This window comes from Sus scrofa, chromosome 1, assembly GCF_000003025.6.
Source record: "Sus scrofa isolate TJ Tabasco breed Duroc chromosome 1, Sscrofa11.1, whole genome shotgun sequence".
Classification (NCBI taxonomy): domain Eukaryota; kingdom Metazoa; phylum Chordata; class Mammalia; order Artiodactyla; family Suidae; genus Sus; species Sus scrofa.
In genome coordinates, this window is record NC_010443.5 from 132,781,186 (window position 1) to 132,808,668 (window position 27,483).

General features: G+C 35.5%; 2 protein-coding genes across 7 annotated transcripts in view; one reads left to right on the forward strand and one right to left on the reverse strand.

The window, feature by feature from the left end:
- The window catches only part of RASGRP1 (RAS guanyl releasing protein 1), an 84,042-nt gene extending 78,691 nt beyond the window's left edge, over window positions 1-5,351 (forward strand). For 5 of the 6 annotated variants that reach the window (XM_013993196.2, XM_005659762.3, XM_013993197.2 and 2 more), the window contains one exon: window positions 2,681-5,351. In XM_013993196.2, the coding sequence (XP_013848650.1) occupies window positions 2,681-2,815 (135 nt within the window). In that variant the 3' untranslated portion in view covers window positions 2,816-5,351. The remainder of the gene's footprint in view (window positions 1-2,680) is intronic. The other variant, XM_003121603.4, reaches the window with a different exon arrangement.
- Window positions 5,013-27,483, reverse strand: part of FAM98B (family with sequence similarity 98 member B) — a 33,094-nt gene continuing 10,623 nt past the window's right edge. The window contains exons 3-8 of the mRNA XM_005659764.3: window positions 26,808-26,942; window positions 23,237-23,415; window positions 19,330-19,410; window positions 18,629-18,745; window positions 12,208-12,375; window positions 5,013-9,098 (exon numbers count right to left, since the gene is read on the reverse strand). Coding sequence (XP_005659821.1) covers window positions 8,709-9,098; window positions 12,208-12,375; window positions 18,629-18,745; window positions 19,330-19,410; window positions 23,237-23,415; window positions 26,808-26,942 — 1,070 coding nt within the window. The 3' untranslated portion in view covers window positions 5,013-8,708. The remainder of the gene's footprint in view (window positions 9,099-12,207; window positions 12,376-18,628; window positions 18,746-19,329; window positions 19,411-23,236; window positions 23,416-26,807; window positions 26,943-27,483) is intronic.

A 27,483-nucleotide genomic window follows, 5' to 3' on the forward strand; every position in this document is an offset into this window, starting at 1 on the left:
TCCTGGCAGCATGTTCAATCCCTGGCCCAGGAACTTCCACGTGCCACAGGTCTGGCCAAAAAAAAAAAAAAAAAAAAGGTTTACAAATAACAGGCTGGAGAGGGTGTGGAGAAAAGGGAACCCGTCTACACTGTTGGTGGGAATGTAAATTGGGGCAACCACCAGGGAAAACAGTATGGAGGTTCCTCAAAAAAGTAAAAATTGAGTTGCAATATGATCCAGCAATTCCACTCCTGGGCATATATCTGGACAAAACTAATTCGGAAAGATATGTGCCACCCCTATGTTCACAGCAGCACTATTTATAATAGCCAAGACATGGTAGCAACCTAAGGGTCCACTGATAAACATGTGTGCAACATACATACACAGATAATGCAATACATATTACATATGTTCTCACAAACATGGAGAACAGACTTGTTCCCAAGGGGGGAAAGGGTGGATTGAGAGTTTGGGATGCACAGATGCAAACTATTACATATAAAATGGATCAACAAAGTCCTACTGCATAGCACAAGGAACTATATTCAATATCCTGTGATAAACCCTAATGGAAAATAATATTAAAAAAAAAATATATATATATATATATATCTGAATAACTTTGCTGTTCAACAGAAACTAACACACATTGTAAATCAACTATACTTCAAAAAATAAACTTTAAAAAAAAAGACTGTTAAGACATCCATACTACCCAAGGCCATCTACAGATTCAGTGCAATCCCCATCAAAATATCAATTGAATTCTTAGCAGAAATAGAAAAAAAAAAAAAAAAAGCCTAAAATCTGTATAGAACCACAAAAGACCTTGAATACCCAAAGTAATCCTACAGAAAACAACAAAGCTGGAGGTCCCACATTCTTAGTTTCAAATTATACTACACAGCTACAGTAATAAAAACAGTATAGTACTGGCACAAAAGAAGATATAGACCAATGGAACAGAAAAGTGCCCAGAATTAAATCCTTGCATATACAGTCAACTAATATTCAGCAAAGGGGATAAGAGCACTCAAGGCAGATAAGGAGAATCTCTTCACAAACAGTGTTGGGAAAACTGGAAAAGCACATTCAGAGCAATGAAATCTGACCCCCAATCTTACACTACTCATAAAAATTAACTCAAAATGGATCAAAGAGTTAAACATGAGCCATAATATTAGCAAACTCGTAGGAAAAAATGTAGGGAAGAAGAACTTTGTCACTAGTCTTTGGCCATGAATTTTTGGATATGACACTAAAAGCACAAACAGCAAAGCAAAAATCAACAAACAGGACTTTGTTACATTAACTAAATGTGACATTAACTAAAAAGCTTTTGCACAGCAAACAACAACAACAACAAAACCATCAACACAATGAAAAGGCAACCTACTGAACTGGAGAAGTTATTTGCAAATGATATATTCAATAAGGAGTTCTTCAAATATATAAAGAACTCATACAACTCAATAACAATACCAAATCCAATTAAAAATCAGAACTAAATATCCAATCTCTTGGGATAGACCATGATGGAAAATAATATAGGAAAAAGAATGTATCTATATAAGTATGACTGGTTCACTTTGCTATACAGCAGAAATTTGCACATTGTAAACCAACTATAATTTTACAAATTTTTTTTAGAAAAATTTTTTTTAGAAAAGAGTACTAAATAGACACTGTTTCCAAAGAAAAACGTACAAATGGCCAACAGGTACATTAAAAGACGCTAAACGTCACTAATCATCGGTAAATGCAAATCAATACCATATCATCTTGCACTTGGTTAAAATGGTTATCATCAAGAAGACGAGGTAACAAGTGATGATGAGGACCTGCAGAAAAGGGAACCCTTACTCCCTGTTGGTGGGAATGAAAACTGGTGCAGCCACTATGGAAAACAGTATGGAGATTTCTCAAAAAACTAAAAAAAGAACTACCATATGATCCAGCAATTCCACTCCTGGGTTTATATCCAAAGAAAATGAAAACGCTAATTCAAAAAGATACATATGCCCAGTGTTCTCAGCATTACTTACAACAGCCAAGTTATGGAAGCATCCTAAGTGTCCACTGACAGGTAAATGGATAAAGAAGGTTTATGTGTATGTATATCTGCATAGATACAATGGAATATTACTCAGCCATAAAAAGAATTACTGTCATTTACAACACCAGAAATCAATAGCTGCAAATAATGTAATTAAATCCCAGTTTAAGGGGGTAGGATAAAATTCCTACCTTTATCAAGAGTTTTCAGTGATTTGGAGGAGAAAATATATAGTATATGATAATATATAATATCTCATGTGAACTGTAGTATCACATGTTATAGTATTCTAAGTCACTGCTTTCATACCTCAGACCTGACCAGAGACTCTTATCTGCTAAGTTTAGGTCTGCTATACAATATTCAAAGATTTTCTCGTTATCCATTTATTGCCCAGGAATTTTTTTTTCTGTGAGCCACTCACATCTTTGATATAACAAAACTAATTGCTGTTTACACATACTCATTTGTTATTTAACTTGTTATTTTCTATTGAGGGCAAAATAACTGCCTTGAAAATACTTTTTAATTTTCAGCCAGAGTGAATATATGCCAGTCAAGCATAGTACTTCCAATACTCTAACTGACTTGCCATTCATTGCTGCTATATTAATATACCTCATTCTCCTTTCCTTTTAGGAAATAAACACCCTGAAAGCAGATAATAATGCTCTTAAGATCCAACTGAAATATGCACAGAAGAAGATAGAAACCCTCCAGCTTGCAAGAAGTAATCATGTCTTGGCTCAGATGGAGCACGGTGACTGTTCTTAGCCCAGAAATTCAAGCAGCACAACCTATAGATGAGGATATCAGAGATCCATCTCATTTCCTAATAAACCTCTCAACACAAAGACCTGGGGAACCTTAGATTGACTGGCTTTAAAAATGATACTTTAAAAAAAGAAAGCTGGTTACTCTTTTTTTTAACCTAAAATACTCTTAATGTGTGGTGTATTCCAGTCTGTTGAATCAAAGGAGAAGAAAGCTGAAGAATGCAAAATTTTTGCCTTCATACCACAAACTTTTTTTTCCCTGGGACTAATGTCAAAAGCATGATAAAAACATGACTAAAGTTTTCTGACAAGGTAGCTTCTTCTATGTGGCCTGCCCGGCTGCTTCTTCCTTAGAACTAAAATCCCTGGAATATTAATTTGCTTCCTTCCTCTTTTTCTGAGGCATTTACTTTGTTCCATCCAAAGTCTGCTTATAATGGAAAAATAACCACCTTCCAAAAGTAGAATCATTTTCTATGTATTTCAGCATTCTTTATGAATCCGGTTCCCACTTCACTACCTCAGATCTAATCGACTTGCCTTTTCCCCTCCTTCCTCACTACATTCTCACACAGATGAGAATATCTACCTATAAGAGAACCTCTAGAGATGTAGCCACAAACTTTGGGGGTTATTAAACAACATGACATCATCCAATTACAGGTCAGTTCAAAGTTTGTCTCACAGTCATAATAAAGTAAGTAACTAAATTAAGTACCTGGAAACATGGCTATTAGCATCTCATACATGGCTGGCTAATTAGCAAAAATAAACAATGCAAACATGATGTTTGTCCCTCATATAACCTACATTGGATAGAATTAAATATTTGTAGCTTTTAAAAAATGATCTGTTTAACTCTCATGTGCCATCCTTATATATTTTTTGAAGTAACTTTTTGAACTGAATTTGTGCTTGTACTGTCTTCACTATTAATACTATTTAGAAATAAGCTAATTGGACCAGAGGCTTCAATAATAGCTGACAGCATGTACATATGTATATATTATGTATATACAATATCAGACATGCATGTGACTTAGAATTGTTTCCTCCTTCATAAAATATGAAGTGAATTAAACGACTTTTGGTCATGTACAAATTCACAAAGTTCACTTTGTTGCAAGATGAAGAAATTCTTTATAATGTAAACTGCACTGTTTAGCAAAATCATAAGTAAGAGTCCTTTTGAGTTTTCTATTAATGATGGTTAATGATAAATGGGCTCATTTAATTATCTGGGCAACTATTCACAAACTTGTCAGACTCTTTATTTCTATAAAAAAAAATTTCATGCGATCATTTTCTTTGGGAGGGGGGAACTTACCCTCCATGCTTTCATGCCGATACCAAGCTGACTTAAAATTTATACAGAATATAATCTCAACAACCAAAAGTTCCAAACCTAAAGCCAACAACACCAAGTCTTAATAATGAGAAATAAATTATATATACAGTATAGCTTCCTTGAAGGATGCAAAAAAAAGTTTTTTTGATGAAAGACCAGCTCCCATGTGCATAACTCCTTGTACTGGGCTTTATTGAGAAAGATGGTAACTAGCTTTCAGTTAGTTTTAAGGTATCACTTTAAATACAAATATACCTTTTTTTTTTAATCCAACACAGAAATCTCTATGGCAGGGCTGCTTAAGTCCATCACCTGATGTATAATCTCATAGGAAATACTTTGATACTTACCTTATATGGAACAAACATGAGTTTATAATAATCTTTTTTCCTCCAAGCCAATAAAAAACTGGCTTATTAAGAATGAGGCAAGAAATACTATACTATATATATATATATAAAATGAAGAACTTCCTACCTATAGTTGACATGTGAGGCTACATGAATAAATATTTGGAAAACAAAAGTTACCAAAATTTAATCTACAATGGACAGAAACTCCCAACAGATCGTTTCTTAAAAGATGGTCACACATTCACTGGTGGATGGCCTGAGGAGCCAATTCCTTTGAGCTACTGGAAAGGTTTGCAATTATATGACAAAGGTAGCTTTACCCTAGCTCCAGCATCCATTAAAACTCCCCAAGACAAAACTGGGCACTATGTAAGTTTAAAACATACATATAAAAATTCCTAGCAACACACAGCTTATTTTATACTAATCTTATTCTTCACCTATTCTTTTCCTCTGATATAAAGCGAAGATGGTACAGCTCAATTTCTTTAGCATTATTACATAACACAATTGAATTTCTTTATTCTTACCCCCCATCCAAAATACAGAGCCCAGGTTATTTTCTGTGCAAATAATTTATAACCTAGAGAATTGAAAAGATCACAGAATCCTTAGTCAAATTAATTAATGTCTCAAGCATTCCAGAATTTTCTTGGGTAATTGATTTGCCCTTTTACTGTCCATTTGTGAATTTCTGTTTCAAGATGTATAATGTACAAGAACTGCAAGGTAAAATATGTATAGATTATAAAGGTGTTTGTTTTTTTTTTTATACCTCATGTAAGTTTTCTTTGTGTAATATTTATATGATAAAGGCATTAGGAACCCTGCAACATAGATGTCTGTCTTGTGTTTTTTCTAGTTCATGAATAAGTAAAAGCTTCACCTGAATTTTTACTATAATCAAAAACTGAAACCACTCTCTAATGTATTAACAAAATCTTCCTGAAGGGAAAAGCAAAGCAACTAATTCTTCAGTATACATTTTTCTAAACCTTTTTGTAACGTGAAGTGGTAATATACAGAAATATTCAACCTTTCCCTATCTTATTGCATAATGACTTAACAGTGACCCCCTGATATTGTCTATAAATACTTAACACTGAAGGAGACGAAGCTGTCATTTCTCTGTGGCTTTCATCTTTAGTTCCACAGTTCTATCTAAGAAAACTAGGCAAGTAAGGAAGAGAAAGTTTGAAACTGTGGGTGTAATTGATAGACAATGGTTTGATCCAGTGTACAGACCACCCAGAGCAATTTATTTGTCCTCATGCTTATTTAAAGTAATTAGAGACAGCCATAATTTGAACCAGAGCTATGAGCTGCGACCACGGCTGCAGCAACACCAGATCCTTAACCCACTGTGTTGGGCCAGGGATTAAACCAGCATCTCCACAGACAGAAGCTGGATCATTAATCCACTGCGCCAAGAGCATAACTCCACCTGATCCCTTCCTTTACTGACAACTTATGTGTTAATGGTGTGACAATTACGTATGGATAAACAGGTCCAGGTAAGAGGCCAGTGACTTCTTTAATCCAGAAGCTTCCAGTAAGGTCAATGTAGAGGTGCAATTAGATACGACAGGATAGACCAAAGCAGAAAGAAGAAAAAAGGAGAGGGGGAAAATGAGATAGTAGGAAAAAAAAAAAAAAAAAAAAAAAAAAAAAAAAAAAAAAAAACCTGACAACAGGGCAAAAAAAAATGATGATGAAGTAACACAGAAAAAGTAGTTAGATTTTAGGATGGAGTGAAATGCTATTTATCATACTTTACATTTGTTCTGCACTCAACTTATAAAGAATTTGCACATTATGGTCTTTCACGTTAATGCCCCAAATTGCCTTACTGCTATTCTAGATACTGCTTAGCAAACATTTTTTAAGAAAGAAATTTTAACTGAAAGAAGGTTACAATGAAAATCCTACCTCATAGGAAAGAAAAGGTATTATTATGGTCTAGACCACTTCATTCAAGTCAAGTTTATAGGAATGTGTAAATAAGAACGGTTCCAGCTTCAACATGATTCCAGGAGCAAGTGCTAAACTTACACTGTTTTATAGTGAGTAGCACTCCTGTGAAAGTACAAAGAAACCTTACAGAAATTGATAAATTAATGTTTCTACCATTATTTGCCATAAACCTTTAGTGATAAAAAAAAAGCTGCAAAGTAGTTGTAACCTGACCTGTATCAGCAACTAAAGCTCCTGAAAAGAAATTAAGCAAAAATGTAAAGGTTTTAAATGAACGTTTTAACTAATAACTTCAGATATTTTTACTTTAGTGTTCTTTGCTTATATATTTTTAAAAATTATTTTTCAGTTTATAGCTATTGATAAAATTGTTTCCTTAAATATGGAAAGGTTTTTTTTCAACTACCACAAATGAAATTAAGCCTCTTCATTAAATATAAACATTTTTTAAAAATCTAAGTTTACAAATAATCAAAAAAATTTGTTTTCCTATCCTGAACAAATTTCTTTGAAGGATTAGCTTGAAAAATATATGACCAAGACTGTGATATACACACTATTTAAAGTTTTAACATGGAGTTCCCGTTGTGGCTCAGCAGAAACAAATCTGACTAGCATCCATGAGGACTAGGGTTCGATCCCTGGCCTCGCTCAGTGGATTGACGACCCGGCATTGCCATGAGCTGTGGTGTAGGTCGCAGCTCTCAGATCCCACGTTGCAGCTCTCAGATCCCACGTTGCTGTGGCTGTGGTGTAGGCCAGCAGCTACAGTTCCGATTTGACACTCAGCCTGGGAACCTCCATATGCCATGGGTGCGGCCCTAAAAAAAATTAACAAAGTTTTAACATTATTTTAGATTTTGCCACTGGGGTTTTCTATAAAACATATAAGAATAACCATTTGTCCACTGGCACTCAACCGTCTATCTGCTAAGTTGATTAGACCATAGAAAGTTGTTATGCACAGAGGTTGAACAGAAGCCTACAGAATTTATAGTAGGATTGAAAAAAATTAATGTGACTGTATCTTTTTCTCTATATATACTAGGAGAAAAATGCATTACCTGGGCCACCTCAAACATTCACAGCAGGTCTCAACAAATTGGACTTGCACTTAGGTCTTTATAAAAAACCTGAGAAGGGCATAAATGTCCCATTCCTCATTTGACAAATAAGGATTTAATCAATCCTTGAAAGCTATGACCATTTCAGCCATAGCACCCCTGGGCTAGTGCCATGATTCAAATTCACAGCTCCTATCCCCAAGCCTCTGACTGCTCCAACCACCAAACCACATTTAACCATTCCCTAAACCTTGTGTTTCCCAAATCTGGCTATGAATCAGAACTGCCAAGGGATGCCTTAGCCTTACCTCACAGCTACCTGAAGTGTCCTAATCCTATGTAACAGTGCAGCCTGCCTTTTAATATTTGGATGCCCATAGCACAAATGATGAAGAAACCGATTCACAGAATTTTTTTTCTCAGATCATCATGTAAAATTACTACATGTCTTTGTCCCTTTTGAGTACTTATGACCTTAATCTTGAATTCTGCTCTGTCAGTCAAATAAAATCACACATATTTCAAATCCAGTTGGAAAATAAATTAAATATGCATAGCACAAAATTGATGTGGGCTTCAATTAATGGAAATTTAACAGAAATCTGGCCAGAGGAACTGCTCACATGAAAGAAAAAACAAGTCAGGACAACTTCCTACTGAACACAACTATCAGTCTCCTTCCCTACTTTGTAAAGTAGAATTAACAAATACAAAACAGAGCCACAGGAATACAGATGAGGCAATAGTCTATATTCCTTTCCACTACAAAGTAGGGTCAATTATTAAGTGTCTCACACCTGAATAAAAATACAGGTTACAATCTAAATTCAATCATGGCAATAAAATACTTTCCATTTTCCAAGTTTGATGGTAATAATATATTTACATTTTTAAAAATAATTTTTGCTAATTTTTTTGTTTTTTAAAAAGACAACATGCTCAAGGGTACACAGAATATGGAAAAAATCATCACTTTGTCTAAGAGATCAAATAGTAGTATAAAACAATCCTCTTTACATATTAAACCCAATCTAAGAATGTATCAGGGAATCTAACATGGTGTTTAGTTCAAAGATGACTTTCAAGTAGTTATTTAGAACACTATGCCTAATGTATCAAGAAGTCAGCACTGCTATCTATATTTTGTAGTTTTTAGTATCTTCTATATCCACCACCACCTCCTCCATATGGATCTCCATAACCTCTTCCACCATAGCCCCCTCTTCCCCCATATCCCCCTCTTCCACCATAATCTCCCCTACCACCATAATCTCCTCTGCCTTGGAAACCCCCTCCTCTACCACCCCCTCCTCCACCTCCACTCCACCCCCCTCCTCCTCCCCCACCACCTCCCCAACCTCCTCCACCTCCCCAACCACCTCTTCCACCCCCACCACCTCCTCTACCTCCACCTCCACCTCCACCACCCCAACCACCCCTTCCGCCGCCTTCTTGTCTCTTTTGCCAAGGGGGCATTTCAGGGGGTGGTGGTTCAATTTCATTCGGCCGTCCTCCCCTGTCAGGCACCCTTCCCATCAGCACCTGTGTGAAAAAATATTTTCTTTTAGTTTCCATTATTTTAAAGGTTAAAATTTACATAAAGGCTACAAGAAATATTGAAGTTATTGTTCTAATAGAGAAACAGAAGCCAAATATTTAAGGACATGAAAGTATCAGACATGGCAGTATGAATTAATACTGAAAATATAAAATGTGATGTGTGACAAATCCCCCACAATGTGGTATTATTTTTAAACAATGTAGAGGAATATTTCTGAAACTTAAGGACTTGTTTAAATTTATTTAGCTTTTTTTTTTTTTTTTTGCTTTTTAGGGCCACACCCGCAGCATACGGAAGTTCCCAGGCCAGGGATCTAATCAGTGCTACAGCTGCCAGCCACAGCCACAGCAACATGGGATCCAAGCTACATCTGCAACCTACACCACAGCTCATGGCAATGCCAGATCCCTGACCCACTGAGCGAGGCTAGGGATCGAACCCTCATCCTCATGGATCCTAGTTGGGTTCATTTCCACTGAGCCACAATAGGAAATCCTGTTTAGCAAATTTTATAGCAAATGTAGTACCCATCACACTAAGAACTTTTTTTTAGCAAAACACTTTAAATATACATAAACTACATACCCTACATTAATTAACTTCATATCCATTTATAAACAACTCTTTCCTTTCTATTACCATTGGCTTAATTATAGATTATCCAATAAAAGATTGTATTTCTAAGCACATTTTATGTCAATAAAGTATGAAGCACATATGACATGGGTGCAATGAGATCAGAGATTAAATAAAGGCTACATAATCCAAGGTTATCACTGAAAAAAGATACAAGAGTCTCAATGATTCTCTTTTTTATGAGAAACTTAAGCTATTAACTTTCAATGATACTAGGTGCTAAAGACTTGATATACTTCCTTAACTAGGCTTTATACTACTTTGAAGGATAAACCAATGAAGTGTTTGCTTTAAGTCCCCAACCTTCTGTAGAAAGGAGCTACTTTATATGCCCATGAACAGAGGCCAAGAGGAAGCAGAGTTTCCCATTAGTGTGTTTCAGGAAAAAAGGTAAACCAATAACTGCCTCAACCAAAATGATCTCTGAATCAGTTGTGTTCTACTTCCATTGATTCTCTTATCAAAACCATGTTTTACTACTTCATGTCATAAATGGAAAACAAAAAGCCTAACATCCTCACTATGCGACAAAGTTTGAAGTATGCAAACACTCTTTGAATGTTAGCAATAATGTCTTAACTACCAAATCCAAAAAAAAACCAGCTTTCCCTGGTTGTTATTCTCATTGGGCTCTCCACCAAACATACTATGTTGGTGGATGTACAGGGATGCTCTTCCAAAATCTGATAAAAAGGCTGCCCTCAAATAATCAGACTAAAAATTATAAATAAGAAATGAGATGGGGAGTTCCCGTCGTGGCGCAGTGGTTGACAAATCTGACTAGGAACCATGAGGTTGCAGGTTCGGTCCCTGCCCTTGCTCAGTGGGTTAACAATCCAGCGTTGCCGTGAGCTGTGGTGTAGGTCGCAGACGCGGCTCGGATCCTGCATTGCTGTGGCTCTGGCGTAGGCTGGCAGCTACAGCTCTGATTCGACCCCTAGCCTGGGAACCTCCATATGCCGCGGGAGCGGTCCAAGGAAATGGCAAAAAGACAAAAAAAAAAAAAAGAAAGAAGATGGGAAATATCACTTAAACAAAAAGAACCCTTGATCCAGCAAAACTATCTTATAACCTGATGCAAGTTATTAAGTAACATATTTAAAAACAGAACGCTTTCAGAAGAGAGGAAGCTAATCTAAAATGGAAACAGGAAAGCCCAAACACTGGTGCCTAGCTTAGCGATAATTAACAAATTGACTTTATATGAAAATATCCCTTGATACAGGATACCTTTTTCACTGCATTGAGTAGGAAATGATGCTTTAAAATTACCCAAATCCGGAGTTACCTTCATGGCTCAGTGGTTACCGAACCCGACTAGGATCCATTATGGATGCGGGTTTGATCCCTGGCCTCACTCAGTGGGTTAAAGATCTGGCATTGCCGTGAGCTGTGGTGTAGGCTGCAGACGCAGCTTGGATCCTGAGTTGCTGTGGCTATGGTGTAGGCTGGCATCTACAGCTCCAGTTTGATCCCTAGCCTAGGAACCTCCATATGCCAAGGGTATGCACCTAAAACAGCCAAAAAAAAAAAAAGGAAAAAATTTACCCAAATCCCTTACTTTTGTCCTTGTGCTCTTTTGTAGTAAAGTTTGTCATAAGTGCTCTATCTAATAAAGAATATATGCTAGTCAAGCTTACATAAACATTCTAAATTAGTTTATTATTGCTGCTGCTGTTGTAAAGTAAAAAGTTCAGATTCAGCTTAAAACCAGTGAGACAGGGAGTTACCGTTCTGGCACACCAAAAACAAATCCAACTAGAATCCATGAGGATGCGGTTTTGATCCCTGGCATCGCGCAGTGGGTCAGGGATCTGGCAATGCCGTGAGCTGCAGTGTGGGTCGTAGATGCAGCTAGGATCCCTAGTTGCTGTGGCTGTGGCGTAGGCCAGCAGCTGCAGCTCCAATTCAACCCCTAGTCTGGGAACTTCCATATGCTATGACTGAGGCCTTAAAAAAAGCAAAAAAAAAAGACCAGTCAGAGAAATGGATCTATACTGTGAATCAAGAAATGAAACCTTCAAAAGACTCCATAACATATGCAAGGTGATTGCTCTAACAGAGCTAGGATGTGAATCCAAACTATATGACTCCAAAGCACATACTCTTCCCTTTACACCAAGGATCTAAGGCACCTGTCAGTACCCAAAATGTTCCTACAGATTTTTACTGACAAAAAATAATTACATTCTTGGAAAGAAGGCAAATAATTCTTGCAAAAGCTACTGATAAAACAGTTATTAATTTCCCTAATTCAGATAAAACTATAGTTTAATTTATGAATACAGAAATTAAAATAAACATGCACACAGAAAACATAATTAATCCTAAATTGACTGAAGCCCCTCCACCATTCCCTCTTTTATAGTATTAGAAAAATGGATTAAAATCCATAAAAACATCAAACAAAGATATTATAAATTCATTCTCTACTGTACTGAAAGAAAAACCAACCTTATTAATGGCACATGCTGTCTTCTCCCGGCTGGAACCACTACTTGTCCTGATGATCTTGGACAGATCTTCTCGGGCAGCAAGTAGATGTGCCAATGTTATTGTTGTCTTGGGTGACAAAGCATAACGCTTTGGCTGATAAATTCTTGCTATGTCATCTGTTTTTACCTATATGAAAAAAGTCAGGTAAAAGGGAAACCAAAGAACATTTCAGTGAAAAAGCAATGGTAATCATAATCTTCAGAAAGAAAAAAAGGAGATAAAACACCAGCACAGAAATAGAGAAGAGCAAAACATTTGAAAATCTGATAATCTGTAAGTAGAATGGAAAAAAAAGGCCAAGAGACACTAAAAGAATACATAACTGCCAGTAACAACTCAAGTAACACAAAAGAGTCCATTCATGTTAACAAAAAGCAAAATATCTAAAAAGAGCTTTACTGAAAATGCATACAGAATCCTTATTAAGAAGAAAAGGGGAGTTCCCATCGTGGTGCAGTGGTTAACAAATTCGACTAGGAACCATGAGGTTGCGGGTTCTATCCCTGCCCTTGCTCAGTGGGTTAACGATCCAGCGTTGCCGTGAGCTGTGGTGTAGGTTGCAGACGCGGCCTGGCTCGCATCCCACATTGCTGTGGCTCTGGCATAGGCCGGCGGCTACAGCTATGATTAGACCCCTAGCCTTGGGAACCTCCATATGCCGTGAGAGTGGCCCAAGAAATGGCAAAAAGACAAAAAAAAAAAAAAAGAAGAAGAAGAAAAGGTTAGGAAATCTATAGAAACCAAAGGGAAATTTGGATAAATGGAGAAAAATATCAAGTTTCTGGATGGGGACATTGAGTATTGGCAGTTTCCTGATTTACTGGAATCCTCCTGGAACTTTTCCTCCACAAACAGAGGGGGATGTCTAAAGTTAATTTAGAAATGAAATCTGTATGAATGATTAAAATAATTTTTTTGACTGCGCCTGTGGTATATGGACGTTCCCAGGCCAAAAATCAAATCCAAGCCACAGCTGAAGCAATGCCAGATCCTTAACACACCATGCTGGGCCAGGGGTCAAACTTACACCTCAGCAGCATCCTGAGCTGCTGCAGCAACAATGTGGCATCCTTAACCCACTGCGCCTCAGTAGGAATTCCCAGTGACTAAAACAACTTTGAAAAAGGTTTACCAGCTATTAATATGTAATATGAAATTATCATCACTGCCCTACCAACTAACATTCATTGAGTACTCATTAAATGTGCCAAAATACTCATTTAATATCATTTCTTTAATCCTCAAAATATCCATATAGCATTGTTGTACAGATAATAGTATACTATACTACTTCAGCCTAATTAAATGGGACTTAGAGGGAAAAACAGATGAAACAAAATAGGCAATTGAGATTGAGAGCCTCATAAATGCATGAATGTAAAAACTGATAGAGGAGGTATCAAGGATTAGTGGAAAAAAAGGGATAGATTTTTTTTTAATGGTGCTGGAATATGCTAACAGAATAATAATAGTAATAACAACAATAGTAGCAACAGTAATAATAACAATAAGATACACCATATAACAAAGGTGATTCCAAATACAATAATTTGTTAAAGTTTTAAACTGAAAAACTTATCTATATTATAAAGATTCTGCACATCAAAAAAAAAAAAAAACACAAAAATCAAAAGACAACTGGGGAAAATATTTTCAACAAAAAAAGCAACTACCTAACTTCCTTAATGCATAAAAAGCTCAATCAGAAGGAAAACAGGAAGCCCTTAAGGGGGAAAAAAAGACAAAACAAAAATAGAAATTTAAAAAAAAGAGGATATTCAAATGACTAATAAACTTATGAAAAAACTCAACTTTACCAATAATGAAAATATACAAATTTAAACAATTTAGTCTTTCTTTAACTATTAGCCATAAAATTGATTAATATTCTGAATATTAAAGAGGCTAAAGTGAAGACAAAATTTCACTGTCTGTAGGAGTTTAAATTCATACAAACTTTCTAGAAAATAATTTGGCCATATGAATCAGAGCATTAAGAGTCATAACCTTTGACACAGTAAATTTCCATTTAGGAATCTGCGGTTGTACATCTGCAGACATGGGAGGGCTGATTGTGCTATTACATACATGAAACAACATGAATGAACCCTGAAACCATTATGCTAAGAAGCCAGACATTAAAAAACCACATATTGGGAGTTCCCGTTGTGGCACAGCAGAAACAAATCCAACTAGGAACCATGAGGTTTCGGGTTCGACACCTGGCCTCACTCAGTAGATTAAGGATCTGGTATTGCCATGAGCTGTGGTGTAGGTTGCAGACACGGCTTGGATCCTGCGTTGCTGTGGCTCTGGCGTAGGCCAGGTTGCTGTGGCTCTGGCATAGGCCAGCAGCTACAGCTCTGATTAGACCCCTAGCCTGGGAACCTCCATATACCACCGGTGCAGCCCTAAAAAGACAAAAGACAAAAGACAAAAGACAAAAAAAAAAAAACAACCCACATATTGTATAATTCCATATGTATATGAAATATCCAGAATAGTCAAATCCAAAGAAACAGAAAGAAGGTTATAGTAATGAATACCAGAAAAGGGAGGGGAGGGTATTGCAAATGATTGCTAAATAGGTACAGGGTTTTTTTTTTGAGTGATGGAAACATTTTGGAATTAGATCACGGTTACCCTATACAGTGAATATACTAAAGACCACTGAACTGTATACATTAGGATGGTTAATTATATTTCAAAAAATAAATTAATTAAAAATTAATTTTTAAAAGGGTATTGAAATAGAACTTTTAGAGATATGGGACAATAATCACAATATATACAGTAAGAACAATGCAAACTATTAAACTATATTGTCTTATTTCAATACTAGCAAAATAACAAAGAAACCAAATTAACCATACTAATAAATACATATAATCTTTTTGAAGGGCAACTCTACAGTGCACATCAAAAGCATGAAAATACATACTCTTTGATCAAGAAATGTCACTTTTAGGAATACATTGTGGCAGGAACAAAAATTTAGCTGCCAAGAATTTCGTTACAAGGTTAAAGGAGACTAAATGAAATCATCTCAGTGTCAGTCAATAGAGTATATGATAAAATATTCCACAAAGATTTTAAATGCTGTAGAACAGTATTAGTAAGTTATTCAACAATATCAGACACATGAAATGGGGGGGGATATGATAAAGATATATTAAATTTAATAAGAAATGAAAACTCAGGGTATAAATGCATATACTCATATAATCAATTGAAAAGGATGACATGAAAGGTCAAAATCTGACCTATAAATAGTCTTAAGAAAAAAATATTTTAAAAAAATCTTCCAGACTAAAGAAAAAAGAAAACACAACCCCCTTGTTCTAAAACATGATGAAAAAAAAAAAAAAAAAAAACATGATGAGAAGATAAAATATTAAGACATTTTCTAAAGGCCTATTTTCTCCAAGTCTCTAGGTCTAAGGCTAGTAAAGAGTCAACATGACCATGAGTCCATGCCATTCTGAATGTTCAAAGAAAAGAACATGTTAAAACTCATTTGTTTTGGAACACTGAAAACTTACCTCGAGTTAGTATGTATAGATATTTTTAATACATTACTGTTCACCATTTTCCTATATTCCTAAATTCCTTTTTCTCATTAAAATTCTAACAGATTAAACTGGGGAGCCAACATGTATACAATCTCTATGAAGTTTCCAGAAATCAGTAAAACTGGTACCTCCTACATATCTGAATTCTATTCCCTTTCTTTAGATCAGCAATCATGTCGTCTACTTCTTTGGTAACTTACAACTCTCAGAGCATCTGGGTTTCTTGCATACAACAGACACTCCAATGACATGGACACACAACACACATCTGGAGTTTCTCTCTATCCTCACAGAAGAGAAACAGGTTTTAACCTTCTGAGAAGCTGATACTACAATACTGAAATCTTCTAAAAATGTTCTATACCTAATTACATAGGGTAATGAGATGCTCATCCAGATCAGTACATTACAGTGCTTGATCCATATGAGGTAAATAAACACTTATTGAAAGAAAATAAATGAATGACTGTGCTCAACTCTCCCTTACATCTATTCTATTACTATGCTAAAAAAATTCTCTGTGAGGAATTTCCCTTATGGTGCAGCAGGTTAAGGATCCCGCACTGCTGCAGCTGTGACATAGGCTACAACTGCAGTGCAGTTTCAATCCCTGGCCCAGGAACTTCCACATGGCTAGAAAAAAAAAAATTGTGAAATATTCTGTGAATTCCAAAAAATTCTGTGAATAGTTTTTACCAGCAATCCCATTCTAATTACTCTTCAATTTTTTGTATCTGCCAGGTATTTGGAAGGAGACTCTATGTACAATATATGAAGGAGTATTTCTAGATAAATAGGTCAAATTAAACACACTAAACTATTAAAAATATATATATATACACATATATATATACTACAATAAAGAGAATGGAAAAGAAAGATACAGATTAGAAGGGAACCAGCATCTGAGAAAATGCAGTGGAGAGCCAAAAATAGGGGTTAACTCAGTCTGTTTGTGGAAGAGTCTACTCCCCCAGCCCCTGGTGCCATGCTGCCACTTCTCCTTCCCTAGCCAAAAGAGAAAAGCCTATGGAAAAAAATTAGGCTTCTGACCTTGAGAAAAAAACGAGCAGCTACAGAGAGAAAGACTTCTACAAGTGAGCATTAGGAATTTCCACAACACAGTAGCCAGCTCCAAAACCTGATATCAACAATCCCGATCAATGACTAGTTTCCAATTTTTCAGTGTCTTCTCTTATATATGGACAACCAAGCACCATTATGCATTTGAAGAAAAACAAGAGAGAGATCAAGAAAAATAAGCCAAAAATGACTCTGGTTAAGACAGAGGTTTGAAGGCAAAAAAAAAAAAAAAAAAAATTCTTTTATAAATTTTTTTTCATCCCCATACCCATTTAGGAAGATAGTGCATCCATAAAACAAGAAAACAAACAAACAAACAAAAAACATGAAAAAGGAAAATTCAAGAAGCAAAAAGATTTTCTATAAATGAAAAAATGGCAAAAACAAAAAACCAATGCCAATCAAAAAATGAAATTGAGGACACTTCTGAGAGTGTCAATCTGAAAGAAAAAAGATGGAAAATGAAAAAGAAAATAAAGCAGCTTAAGTGGATCTATCCAGGAGGTCTACTATCTGAATAAGAGTTTCAGAAAGAGAAAACAAAAGGAGAAAATAATAAAGAAACAAATGAAAGCTAACAGTTTACAGGTTGAAAAGTCCACCTAATGTTTAGTACAATGAATTTAAAAAGACCCATGCTGACATATGCTGTGAAATTTAAGAACTCTGAGGATAGAGAAAAGAGCCCGAAGCTTCCAGGGAAAAATACAAGTCATCCGAAAGGACAGAGAATGGCATCAGGTTTCTCAACAGTGGCACTAAATATTAGAAAACAATGAAGCAATGCCTTCAATATTCTTATGAAAAATGTTTTTCACCTAGAATTTTATTTTTACCCAAATCATCAATCAAGTGTGGCAGCAGAATAAACATTTTCAGAATACCAGGATTCCAAAAAAAAAAAATCAATCCTATGTACCCTTTGTTAGGAAATTACTTGTGGATTTATTATGGCAGATTGCAGGAATAAACAATGAAAGAGACAGTAACCGGATCCAGAAAATAGTGGAGGAGCCAAGGATAGCTATGCAAACAGCCCAAATTGCAAAAGGAGGATACGAGCTTTTTAAGAGAGAAAGTATACAGAAAAGAGGACTTAGTAGAATACTTGATTTTTTTCCAAGTATATTTAAAAAGGAAAAAAAAAGAGAGAGAGAAAAAAGCAATAGCATATGATAAAGAAATACAAGGCGGGAAAAAATAAAATCCAGTTAGAAAGAAAATAAGACATCTGGTTAAGTAGAATGGCTCTACAGAGATATCCACATCCTAATCCCTGGAACCTGTGAATATGTTACCTTGCAGATACAGATCCAAGTTAAGGACCTTGAGATGGATTTTATGAGAGGGCCGAATGTGGGCCCATTTGTTCAGGCATCATTACTACTTGTACCTATTCCTAAATCCTTCTTTCTTGACAAGTTCCTCACTATAATCTAACTCATTACCACATATGATGCCTTCTTTTATGTATATCCTTGCATAAATCATAACATCTATGAGTTTTAAATAAAACTCTGGGAAAAAATTAAGACATTTGCAAACAAAATTTATACAGGGCTAGGATCATTAATCATTATTTAAGACCAGTAGTTGGCCTGGGCAGGTGCTTTAGCTGGAGTGGTAAGTACACATGTGGCAGAGACACATAACACCAGGCAAGACAGCCTGAAGAGCTGTCAAAGAGTACCACCTATAGGACACAGATGGGAGAACAGCCTTACCTTTGCTCTATCAGACCAACCAAAGGACTGCACCGTTACATCTAATCGTTTCATCAACATCCGCCGGCGGCACTCATATTCACAGGAAAGAGCATCATTAATTCTTTCCAGTTGTTCCTAAAGAATGTGGAAATAAAAGTCATAATATTTAGACTCATTATGCACAGAAAAGAAATTTGAAAGTTGTGGTCAATACTTTGAACTAATTCAAAAGATTGTACTTGATAGTCATCCCTAAAACTCAACAGTAAATTATTTAAATAATAAAGATATTTGATAGAACATTTATGATATTCAGAGGGTATTAAACATACAAATTAAACTCTACAACTGGTAGAGTTTACCTCATCTTCAATTAAACATGTTAATTTAAGAAAAATGTCTACTTGCAAAGCAGTCTGGACCAACAAGGAAAGAAAATGCCAACAACTTCTCATCTTGTTGGCATTGAGTTACTATACTTTTCAAATTACAACTATGCTAATATATTAGGCACCATAAATACTTTTAGCCAAGTATTTTTTTAAACTATTAACCTGAAGAAATGTTAGGACCTATTGCTCTAGAATATTAACCCATTTTAATTCTCCAAAATACTAAATGCATGTCACACATTGTAAATCTAAATGTCCATTTATAAAATTAAATCATATTCACTAATTAAATAACACTAATTAAAAAAAAAGGTGGGGGTGGCTTACCGCCTGTTCCAGGTTTAAATCAATTTTCAACAGTGGTTTTCCCACGTGATTTTTCTGGACTTTTGAGAGAATATCTTTCACCTAAAAATAAATATAAAAGATTGTGAAAATGTATATCCCTAATATAAAACAATCTTATTCTTACTTAAAATGTTACAAATGCTAGAGAATTAACAAAATGTTAAAGAGGAATAATTAAAATATACCTTCACATACAAGGAAGGAATATCACTACAATGCAGAGTATCTTTCTCAAAGAAGCATTAGTGGAGTTCCCATCATGGCTCAGTGGTTAATGAACCCAACTAGTATTCATGAGGATGTGGGCTCGATCCCTGGCTTCACTCAGTGGGTTAAGGATCCAGCGCTGCCATGAGCTGTGGTGTAGGTCACAGACACGGCTCGGATATGGCGTTGCTGTGGCATAGGCCGGGAGCTACAGCTTTGATTCGACCCCTAACCTGGGAACTTACATATGCCACAGCCAAAAAAAAAATAGCAATCAAAGAAGCATTAGTTACATTAATTGAAGTTATAACACATCTTTTCCAGAGTAAGAAATAATGTACATGGACAATAAAAGTAGTAGCTACGAAAAGGTTTTATTATGAGAATCTCTGTTTTACATGAAATAATTTTGGAGTTTCTTCTTAAGATAGCACTCTCTTATAACCTTATGCATTCTCAAAGGGCATACTAAAACCTTGCTGAGTACACTGGTTTTACTCAAATATTTGGTACACATTCCACTGTCTGCCAGACAACACAGGAGAGCAAGCCTTCTCAATCAGTCACCATATACACATTTCACTACTTTTGCCAAACCACTGATTTGAACTACTTGAAACATTTTTATTTTGGTGAACTAGATTTAGTCATTCACCTTTGCTTTAGCAATATCAGACGTCATTCATACAGAATGAAATATTTACAGGAGTTCCCATCGTGGCACAGTGGTTAACAAATCTGACGAGGAACCATGAGGTTGCAGGTTCGATCCCTGGCCTTGCTCAGTGGGTTAAGGATCTGGCGTTGCCATGAGCTGTGGTGTAGGTCACAGACGTGGCTCGGATCCCACGATGCTGTGGCTGTAGTGTAGGCCGGTGGCTACAGCTCTGATTCAACCCCTAGCCTGGCAACCTCCACAGGCCTCAGGAAGCAGCCCTAGAAAAGGCAAAAAGACCAAAATAAAATAAAATAAAAAATAAAAAGAATGAAATATTTATAGCTGCTTTGTTATAACTGGAAAAAACAGGAGTTGTTCAGAGTTTGAGGAGGATGAAGCTTATTTAATGTTGGGGGACCTCTTTAAGGGAATTAAAAATTATGAACACAAAATTAGCATGGAAACTGTTGGTAGTAATGGGAAGTGACTGTAAATGGGCAAATGGTTTCTTTTCAGAGTGATGAAAATGTTCTAAAATTTTGATGATGGTTGTACTCTGTAAATATATATTCACCGAATCACACACTTAAATAGGTGAATTCTGTGGCATGTAAATTGTGAAAGAGAAAGTTGTTTTTGAAAAATTAACTTAGAAAGAACTTGAACACAAAAGCTTTATTAGCTTCACAGTAAATCTACAACTACAACAATGATTAGTGTTACAATTTTTACAGACTATAAAGAATCATTAACTTATTTTCTTAAAATATACCATTTTTGTAGATTCCTCACTATTGTAAATACCTTCGACTCTGATTATATTATTTCGTATACCACTAAAAGCTTTAATCATAACTCCATTCTCAAGAGGGATTCTAAATGCATGCTCATGGTTTCTTACCTATAATCATGTTCCCAGTATTTCAACATTAGATAATGCTTTTAATAAGTTTGAGAATTACTTGTGATAGAGAGGGAGTTAAGAGCAGACTCTGGAGGCTGATGGCCTGGGTTCAAAACTCAGACCTGCCACTACTATTTAGAAACCTGTTTGTCTAATTTATTAAATCTCTCAGTACCTCAGTTTCTTCAAATGGCTACCGTAAATAATAATACTACCTACGTCACTATAAGTGATGTGAGAATTCATTAAGTTATTACATATTCACCTTTAGCACAGCATCTGCTATATATGTTCACTGTTAATTATCTCTATAATTACTTTAGATTCGCATCCAAACAGCTTCAAGCTACAAGATAATGGATAATGATAAATTTCCTCCCAAATAGTGACAAAGTGTCTTCTGGACACACCACACATAGAGGAAAGAAAATATGGCAATTTTTGCTATAGAGAGGAACTGAATAGAGCAGGACATCCTTTTAGCTAAATATTTAGCTACGATGGCCATAGTAACCACTACCTTATAATTAGCCTGCCAGCATTTGAACACAGGCATTTCAGCCTGCTTTAAATAGGGAGAAAAGGCTTGGGGATATTTTTAATACTAACTGGAACACATAAAAGGGAAAGGGCTCTTTGTGATCAATATGTGGAAGAATTGGGAGATCAGGAAGAGTCTAGAAATCTGTCTCAATTTGAAACAGTCCCAGATATTTTAGCCAAGCCCAGATTATTCTTAATCCAGAGGAACAAATTCTGAAGAGTAGTTTATTAACTTTAGAACAATGTTTTTAAGCTGTGATTCACAGGCTTATTCTCTGGTTTGCAAGTTCTGAGAAAAAATTTTTTTAATATTGCGTTTTCATCTTAAATACACTAAAATTCTATTACATTCATTAAAACAAGTCTATTTTTCAGTCATAAATTATCAATGCAAAAGAGCACTTTATTGAAAAATTTAGTTTAGGGAGTTCCCTTCATGACTCAGTGGTTAACAAACCCAGCGAGGATCCATGAGGTTGTGGGTTCGATCCCTGGCCTCGCTTAGTGGATTAAAGATCTGGCATTGCTGTGGCTGTGGTGTAGGTTGGCAGCTGTAGCTCTGATTTGACCCCTAGCCTGGGAACTTGCATATGCCACAGGTATGGCCCTGAAAAGCACACACACACACACAAAAGTTTAAAATGGCATGTCTAAAAGCAGATTTTTGTACTTATTCTTGAAACTGGGAATTTTCTTTTTCTTTAAAAATGAATCCTATATTATTTCCCTAAAGGACTAAATAAAAACCTAGGAACTAGGCCAGAATTTCATCTTCGAGAATAGCATTCTCTCTAATTTATGGCTTGACTGGGAACAAGCATAGTTTAATAACTGAAAAAAAAAAAAATCAAAAAGCTGGAATTTGTAGTCGTTTTTAACCACCCATCAGGGTACCCATTCATTTGTTCACTACACAACAAACGCTAAACTTATCTACCAGAAACTGTGGATTTCTTTGCTCACTGCCAAAGACAACCACATTTCAATTCTATTAACAACATCCATTAAAAGAAATTTAGTTATCCTTTGACTCTGTAAGGTAACTCCACTTCTCTCATTATACTGTACTACAACCTTTTTTTAAAAAGGGACCTTAAGTTTGCAAAATGATTTCTATCAGGGCAAACTTTCACAAAGCCTAGCATTCATTCATTAAGATCTGACTCCTGGATATCACCTATAGACAAATTGGGTCATACGCAAATTAACTCCAAATGAAAAATTTAGTTTATATGAAGATAAACTTCTTAGAATATATATCTTGTACTTAAAGGAAATACAGTTGATCCTTGAGCAACATGGGTTTGAACTGTGCTGGTCCACTTACACATGAATTATTTTCACTATATAAAATTATAGTACTACCTGACCCACAGGTGGTTGAGTTTATAGATACGAACTATGGATTTAGACGGCCAAATGTGAAGTTGTATGTAGATTACTGACTTTGCAGAGGGTCAGCACCCCTGACCCCCACATTGTTCAAGGATCAACTGTATTTTCATTTTTATACAATTACATGTTAGCATTTAGTTGAATTTGGAGGGAAAGGAAAAATAAAACAAATACAATACCTTTGATTCCACTTGGCTTAGCATAAGTGGAATGTCAGAAGTTGTTGACTTGGGAACACCAAGGGTATCACAGATAGCTTGAACTTCCTGATAAATTTCACTATTTTTATCTAATTGAGAATTTTTGCATTTCTTGTTCTGTATTATCTGCAAAGCTTGAAGCTCTGTACTTAAAAATACTATGAGAAAAGGGAAAAACAAATAATGTTAAAAAATAATGTTAAAAAATGTACAAGAACACCTTAAAAATCACACCTCTGGATATACATTCAAAGGAGCTAAAATCATATGTCATAATGTCATAATGTATGCAAATGTCAAATCACTATGTGGTACACCTTGAAAATAACATAATATTTTATGTGAATCATATTTCAATTTTAAAAGACAGTAAAAAATACCATTTTGGAAAGCAAAAAGTTAAATTATTATAGTCTTTTTAAATTAACTTTCAAAACAGTACAGTTAAAATATTTCAACTTTGTTTTTAATTATATACACACAATTTAACACAACAGTTTCAACTTCAGCTGAGCAGAAAAAAATATCTGAGAAACTATTTAAAGGTACAAGTACCAGGTAACCCGTCAAAGATTCTGAACCAGTAGTTCTAAAGAAGGATTTAGGTATCTGTGTGGTTTTAGCCCCAAGGTGATGCTCATGGGCAGGCAGAATTGAGAGCCACTATTTTAAGATTTTATTTCATGTAATCTACACATGATAATCTAAAGAACCCACAAGAAAACCAGTATGTACTAAACCTTGCTTATGAGAACTATGCTAAGGTCCCTCTGCTTTTAAAATTTCATTAGAACAGACAACTAGTTCTTCAGAAATTTATATTTTTGGGGGGAGTTCCTGCTGTGATGCAGTGGGTTAAGAATCTGGTGTTCTCTCTGTGGCAGCATGGGTTTGATCCCTAGCCCAGCATAGTGGGTTAAGGATCCAGCATTGCTGCAGCTGTGGCATAGATCAGAGCTGTGGCTCAGATTCAACCCTGGCCTGGGAATTTCCATATGCCACGAGTGCAGCCAAAAAATTTTAAAATAAAAAGCCTCTCCATATAAGGAATTTGGCCCTTTTTACTTTATATATGTTGCACACAATTCTAAGAACATCAAGAAGTTTACTGTATCAGTATGTTTTAAATTATTTTTAATGTCTGCACCCACGGCTTACGAAGTTCCAGGCCAGAGAACCAAATCCGAGCTGTGAGCTACACTGCAGCTGTGGATCCTTTCACCCACTGCAACACAGTGGGGATCAAACCCACATCTCCACAGTGACCTGAGTTGCTGCTGTCAGATTCTTAACCCACTATGCCACAACAGGAACTCCTATATCAGTATGTTTTAAAGGTAGTCAAACTAAAGATAAAGATGAAATAGATGCTAGGAAGACAGTAAATCAGTATAACCTTTCCAGAGCAAAATATGGCAATATGTATCTAGACCAGAGATTTTTTTAAATGTTCATAATCTTTGTCTAAGGAAAAGTAACCAAAAATATGAAAAAAATTAAAATAGAAAAAATCCAAATACCTCCAAATCTGAAATCTATTAAATAAAATTGTCCATAGCATAGAACGTTCTGTAGCCAATTTAAGTTATTTTTTCAAAAAATACTAAGCGATGAGAAATGCTCACAATACATTAAATGAAGAGGAGGAAGGAAGGGCAGGAACTGCATCTGCAACAGGTCTCAATCTTTTTAAGTGTGTATATATACAAAAAAAAAAGGAAAAGGAAATACACCAAAAAGTTATTCATTATCCTCAGAAGAGTGAAATTATAAATGATTTTCTTCTTTACATATTTATCTACTTTGTAAGATTTCTATGATGAGCATGTAATTTTTCAACATGTGACATATAATTTACCATTCTAACTATTTTTAAGTGTACAGTGGCATTAAGTACATTCACATGGGTATAACCATCACAATCATCCACCTCCAGAATTTTTTCATCCTCTCCAACTGAAACTCTACCCATTTAACACTAATTCCCCATTTCACCCTGTCTCCTGAGCATGTATTTTCATGATCAGGTAAAACTATACCAACTTCTCTTATATCTCTTTACTTTTACTTGGACCAGAAACATATTACTATTATTGCTGAGCTTCTTAGAAGCTAAGGTAAAAAAGGGAAACATGATTTATATAGTTCTCATTGACTAACATACAGAGTATGCAAGTTCCTCATGGCCAGTGCTTGTTAGCTTCTTTTTCGTCCCAGTACACTTAAGGGTTACTGTGACCTCCCATTAATAACAATGGTTTGTTAAATCAGTGACTCACACTGAATGGGTGTAAGACAAGGAAAAAGTGTAAAAAGTGGAAGGGCACATAATTTGTACCCACCCCCACACTCCCTGCCAACACATACAAAGTAATTCAAATGTCAACACTTCGATCACCACCACTAGTTAAACATATACACATGATTTCTGCTGTAATAAAACTAACATTATAATACTAGAGCACAGAAAGAATATATGGCATGCATCTTTTTATAAATGGCACAGCCTAAAAGTAGAAATCTTCAATAATAGAAGATGTGAGAAAATTCCTTCAAGTGGTCACTGTAGAACCTACGAAATAGTGTAAAATTAACTGAATTAAAAAAATAATCTAGGAGTTCCCGTCGTGGCGCAGTGGTTAACGAATCCGACTAGGAACCATGAGGTTGAGGGTTCGGTCCCTGCCCTTGCTCAGTGGGTTAACGATCCGGCGTTGCCGTGAGCTGTGGTGTAGGTTGCAGACGTGGCTCGGATCCCGCGTTGCTGTGGCACTGGTGTAGGCCGGTGGCTACAGCTCCGATTCAACCCCTAGCCTGGGAACCTCCATATGCCGCGGGAGCGGCCCAAGAAATAGCAACAATAACAACAACAACAACCAAAAAGACAAAAGACAAAAAAAAAAAAAAATAATAATAATAATCTAAGAGACTCAACACAATTAAATGGATCTGTTATTTACAGTAATTGTTTTAGGATAATCTGCACTTTGAGTTCACCCCTGACAAAAACAGGTCACGCTCACTAGAATTTAAGTGGCCCTAGGCCACAATTTTTTTTTTTGTATTTAGCTGATATATCCGTAATGCCTAGAGCAGTTTTTTGTAAAGCAGCAGATGAATAATAAATATTTTTGAACCAAACATCATTCCATGCCTATCATCTAATAATATGCTTTGCAGCCTAGTTTCACAGAGCTTTAAGCCCTATTTAGGGCTTTGGAGATGACTACTTCAGTCAACTAGTCACAAATGTAAAGAGATGAATTAAGTAAAGGAAAATTTAATAAAGTACTATATAAATCACAAACACAGGACATCCTATATTGGCCAAATAAATCATAACTGTTAGAAATCTTAGAGAATACATAAGAAGAATACTACATTTCTATAAATACCTGAGTCAGTTTCATATTTTAAGACAAATATTAAAAACTTTCAAATACACAAAATGTCTAATGCTTCAGTAACTAAAGTTCATAAATCTTGACTTGAAAATAACAAAAGCCAGATCAAATACATGAATGTAAATGTTCAAAGAAATACAACTTACGTAGAAGTTTCAAACAGTCGTCCTTCTTTTTTAAACGGTCTTTAATATCTCCTGATATGAGTACAGAATATGGACACACCATTTCCTTTAAAAAACCACTTATCTCAAGCTGGAAGCTTTCTAGATCATCTCTCCCTTTAAAATAGAAAAAGCATAAAACATTTACTGAATATTTGCCATATAATCTGATACTATCAAATCTACTAGTTGATTTTAATTTCACATTCAATTCTGAATTTTTACTTTGACTTTAAATCCTTACATGTATGACTCCAAAAGCTTAGGTAAAAGTAACCAAACATATTTCTACTACATATAGAAAGTAACTCAAGTTCAAGAACATAACCATCTAATCATGAGATTATAAATATTTGTTTTTTGGTTTTTGTTTTTTTTTTTTTTTTTTGGCTGCACCCGTGGCATGTGGAAGTTCCTGGGCCAGGGATTAAACCCATGCCACAGCAGCAACCCAAGCCCCTGCAGACAACACTGGATCCTTAACTACTGCACCATAGAAGAACTCCAGTATTTTTATGTTTAATTCTCTGATAAGTATCTTCCAATGGGCTTTCAGTAAAAACAGGTAAGAGGCAATATTTATTACTAAAATATTAAAAGCATTACTATGGCTATAATAATTAATTGGCTTCAGAGCAAATAACCCATTTCTATAGTA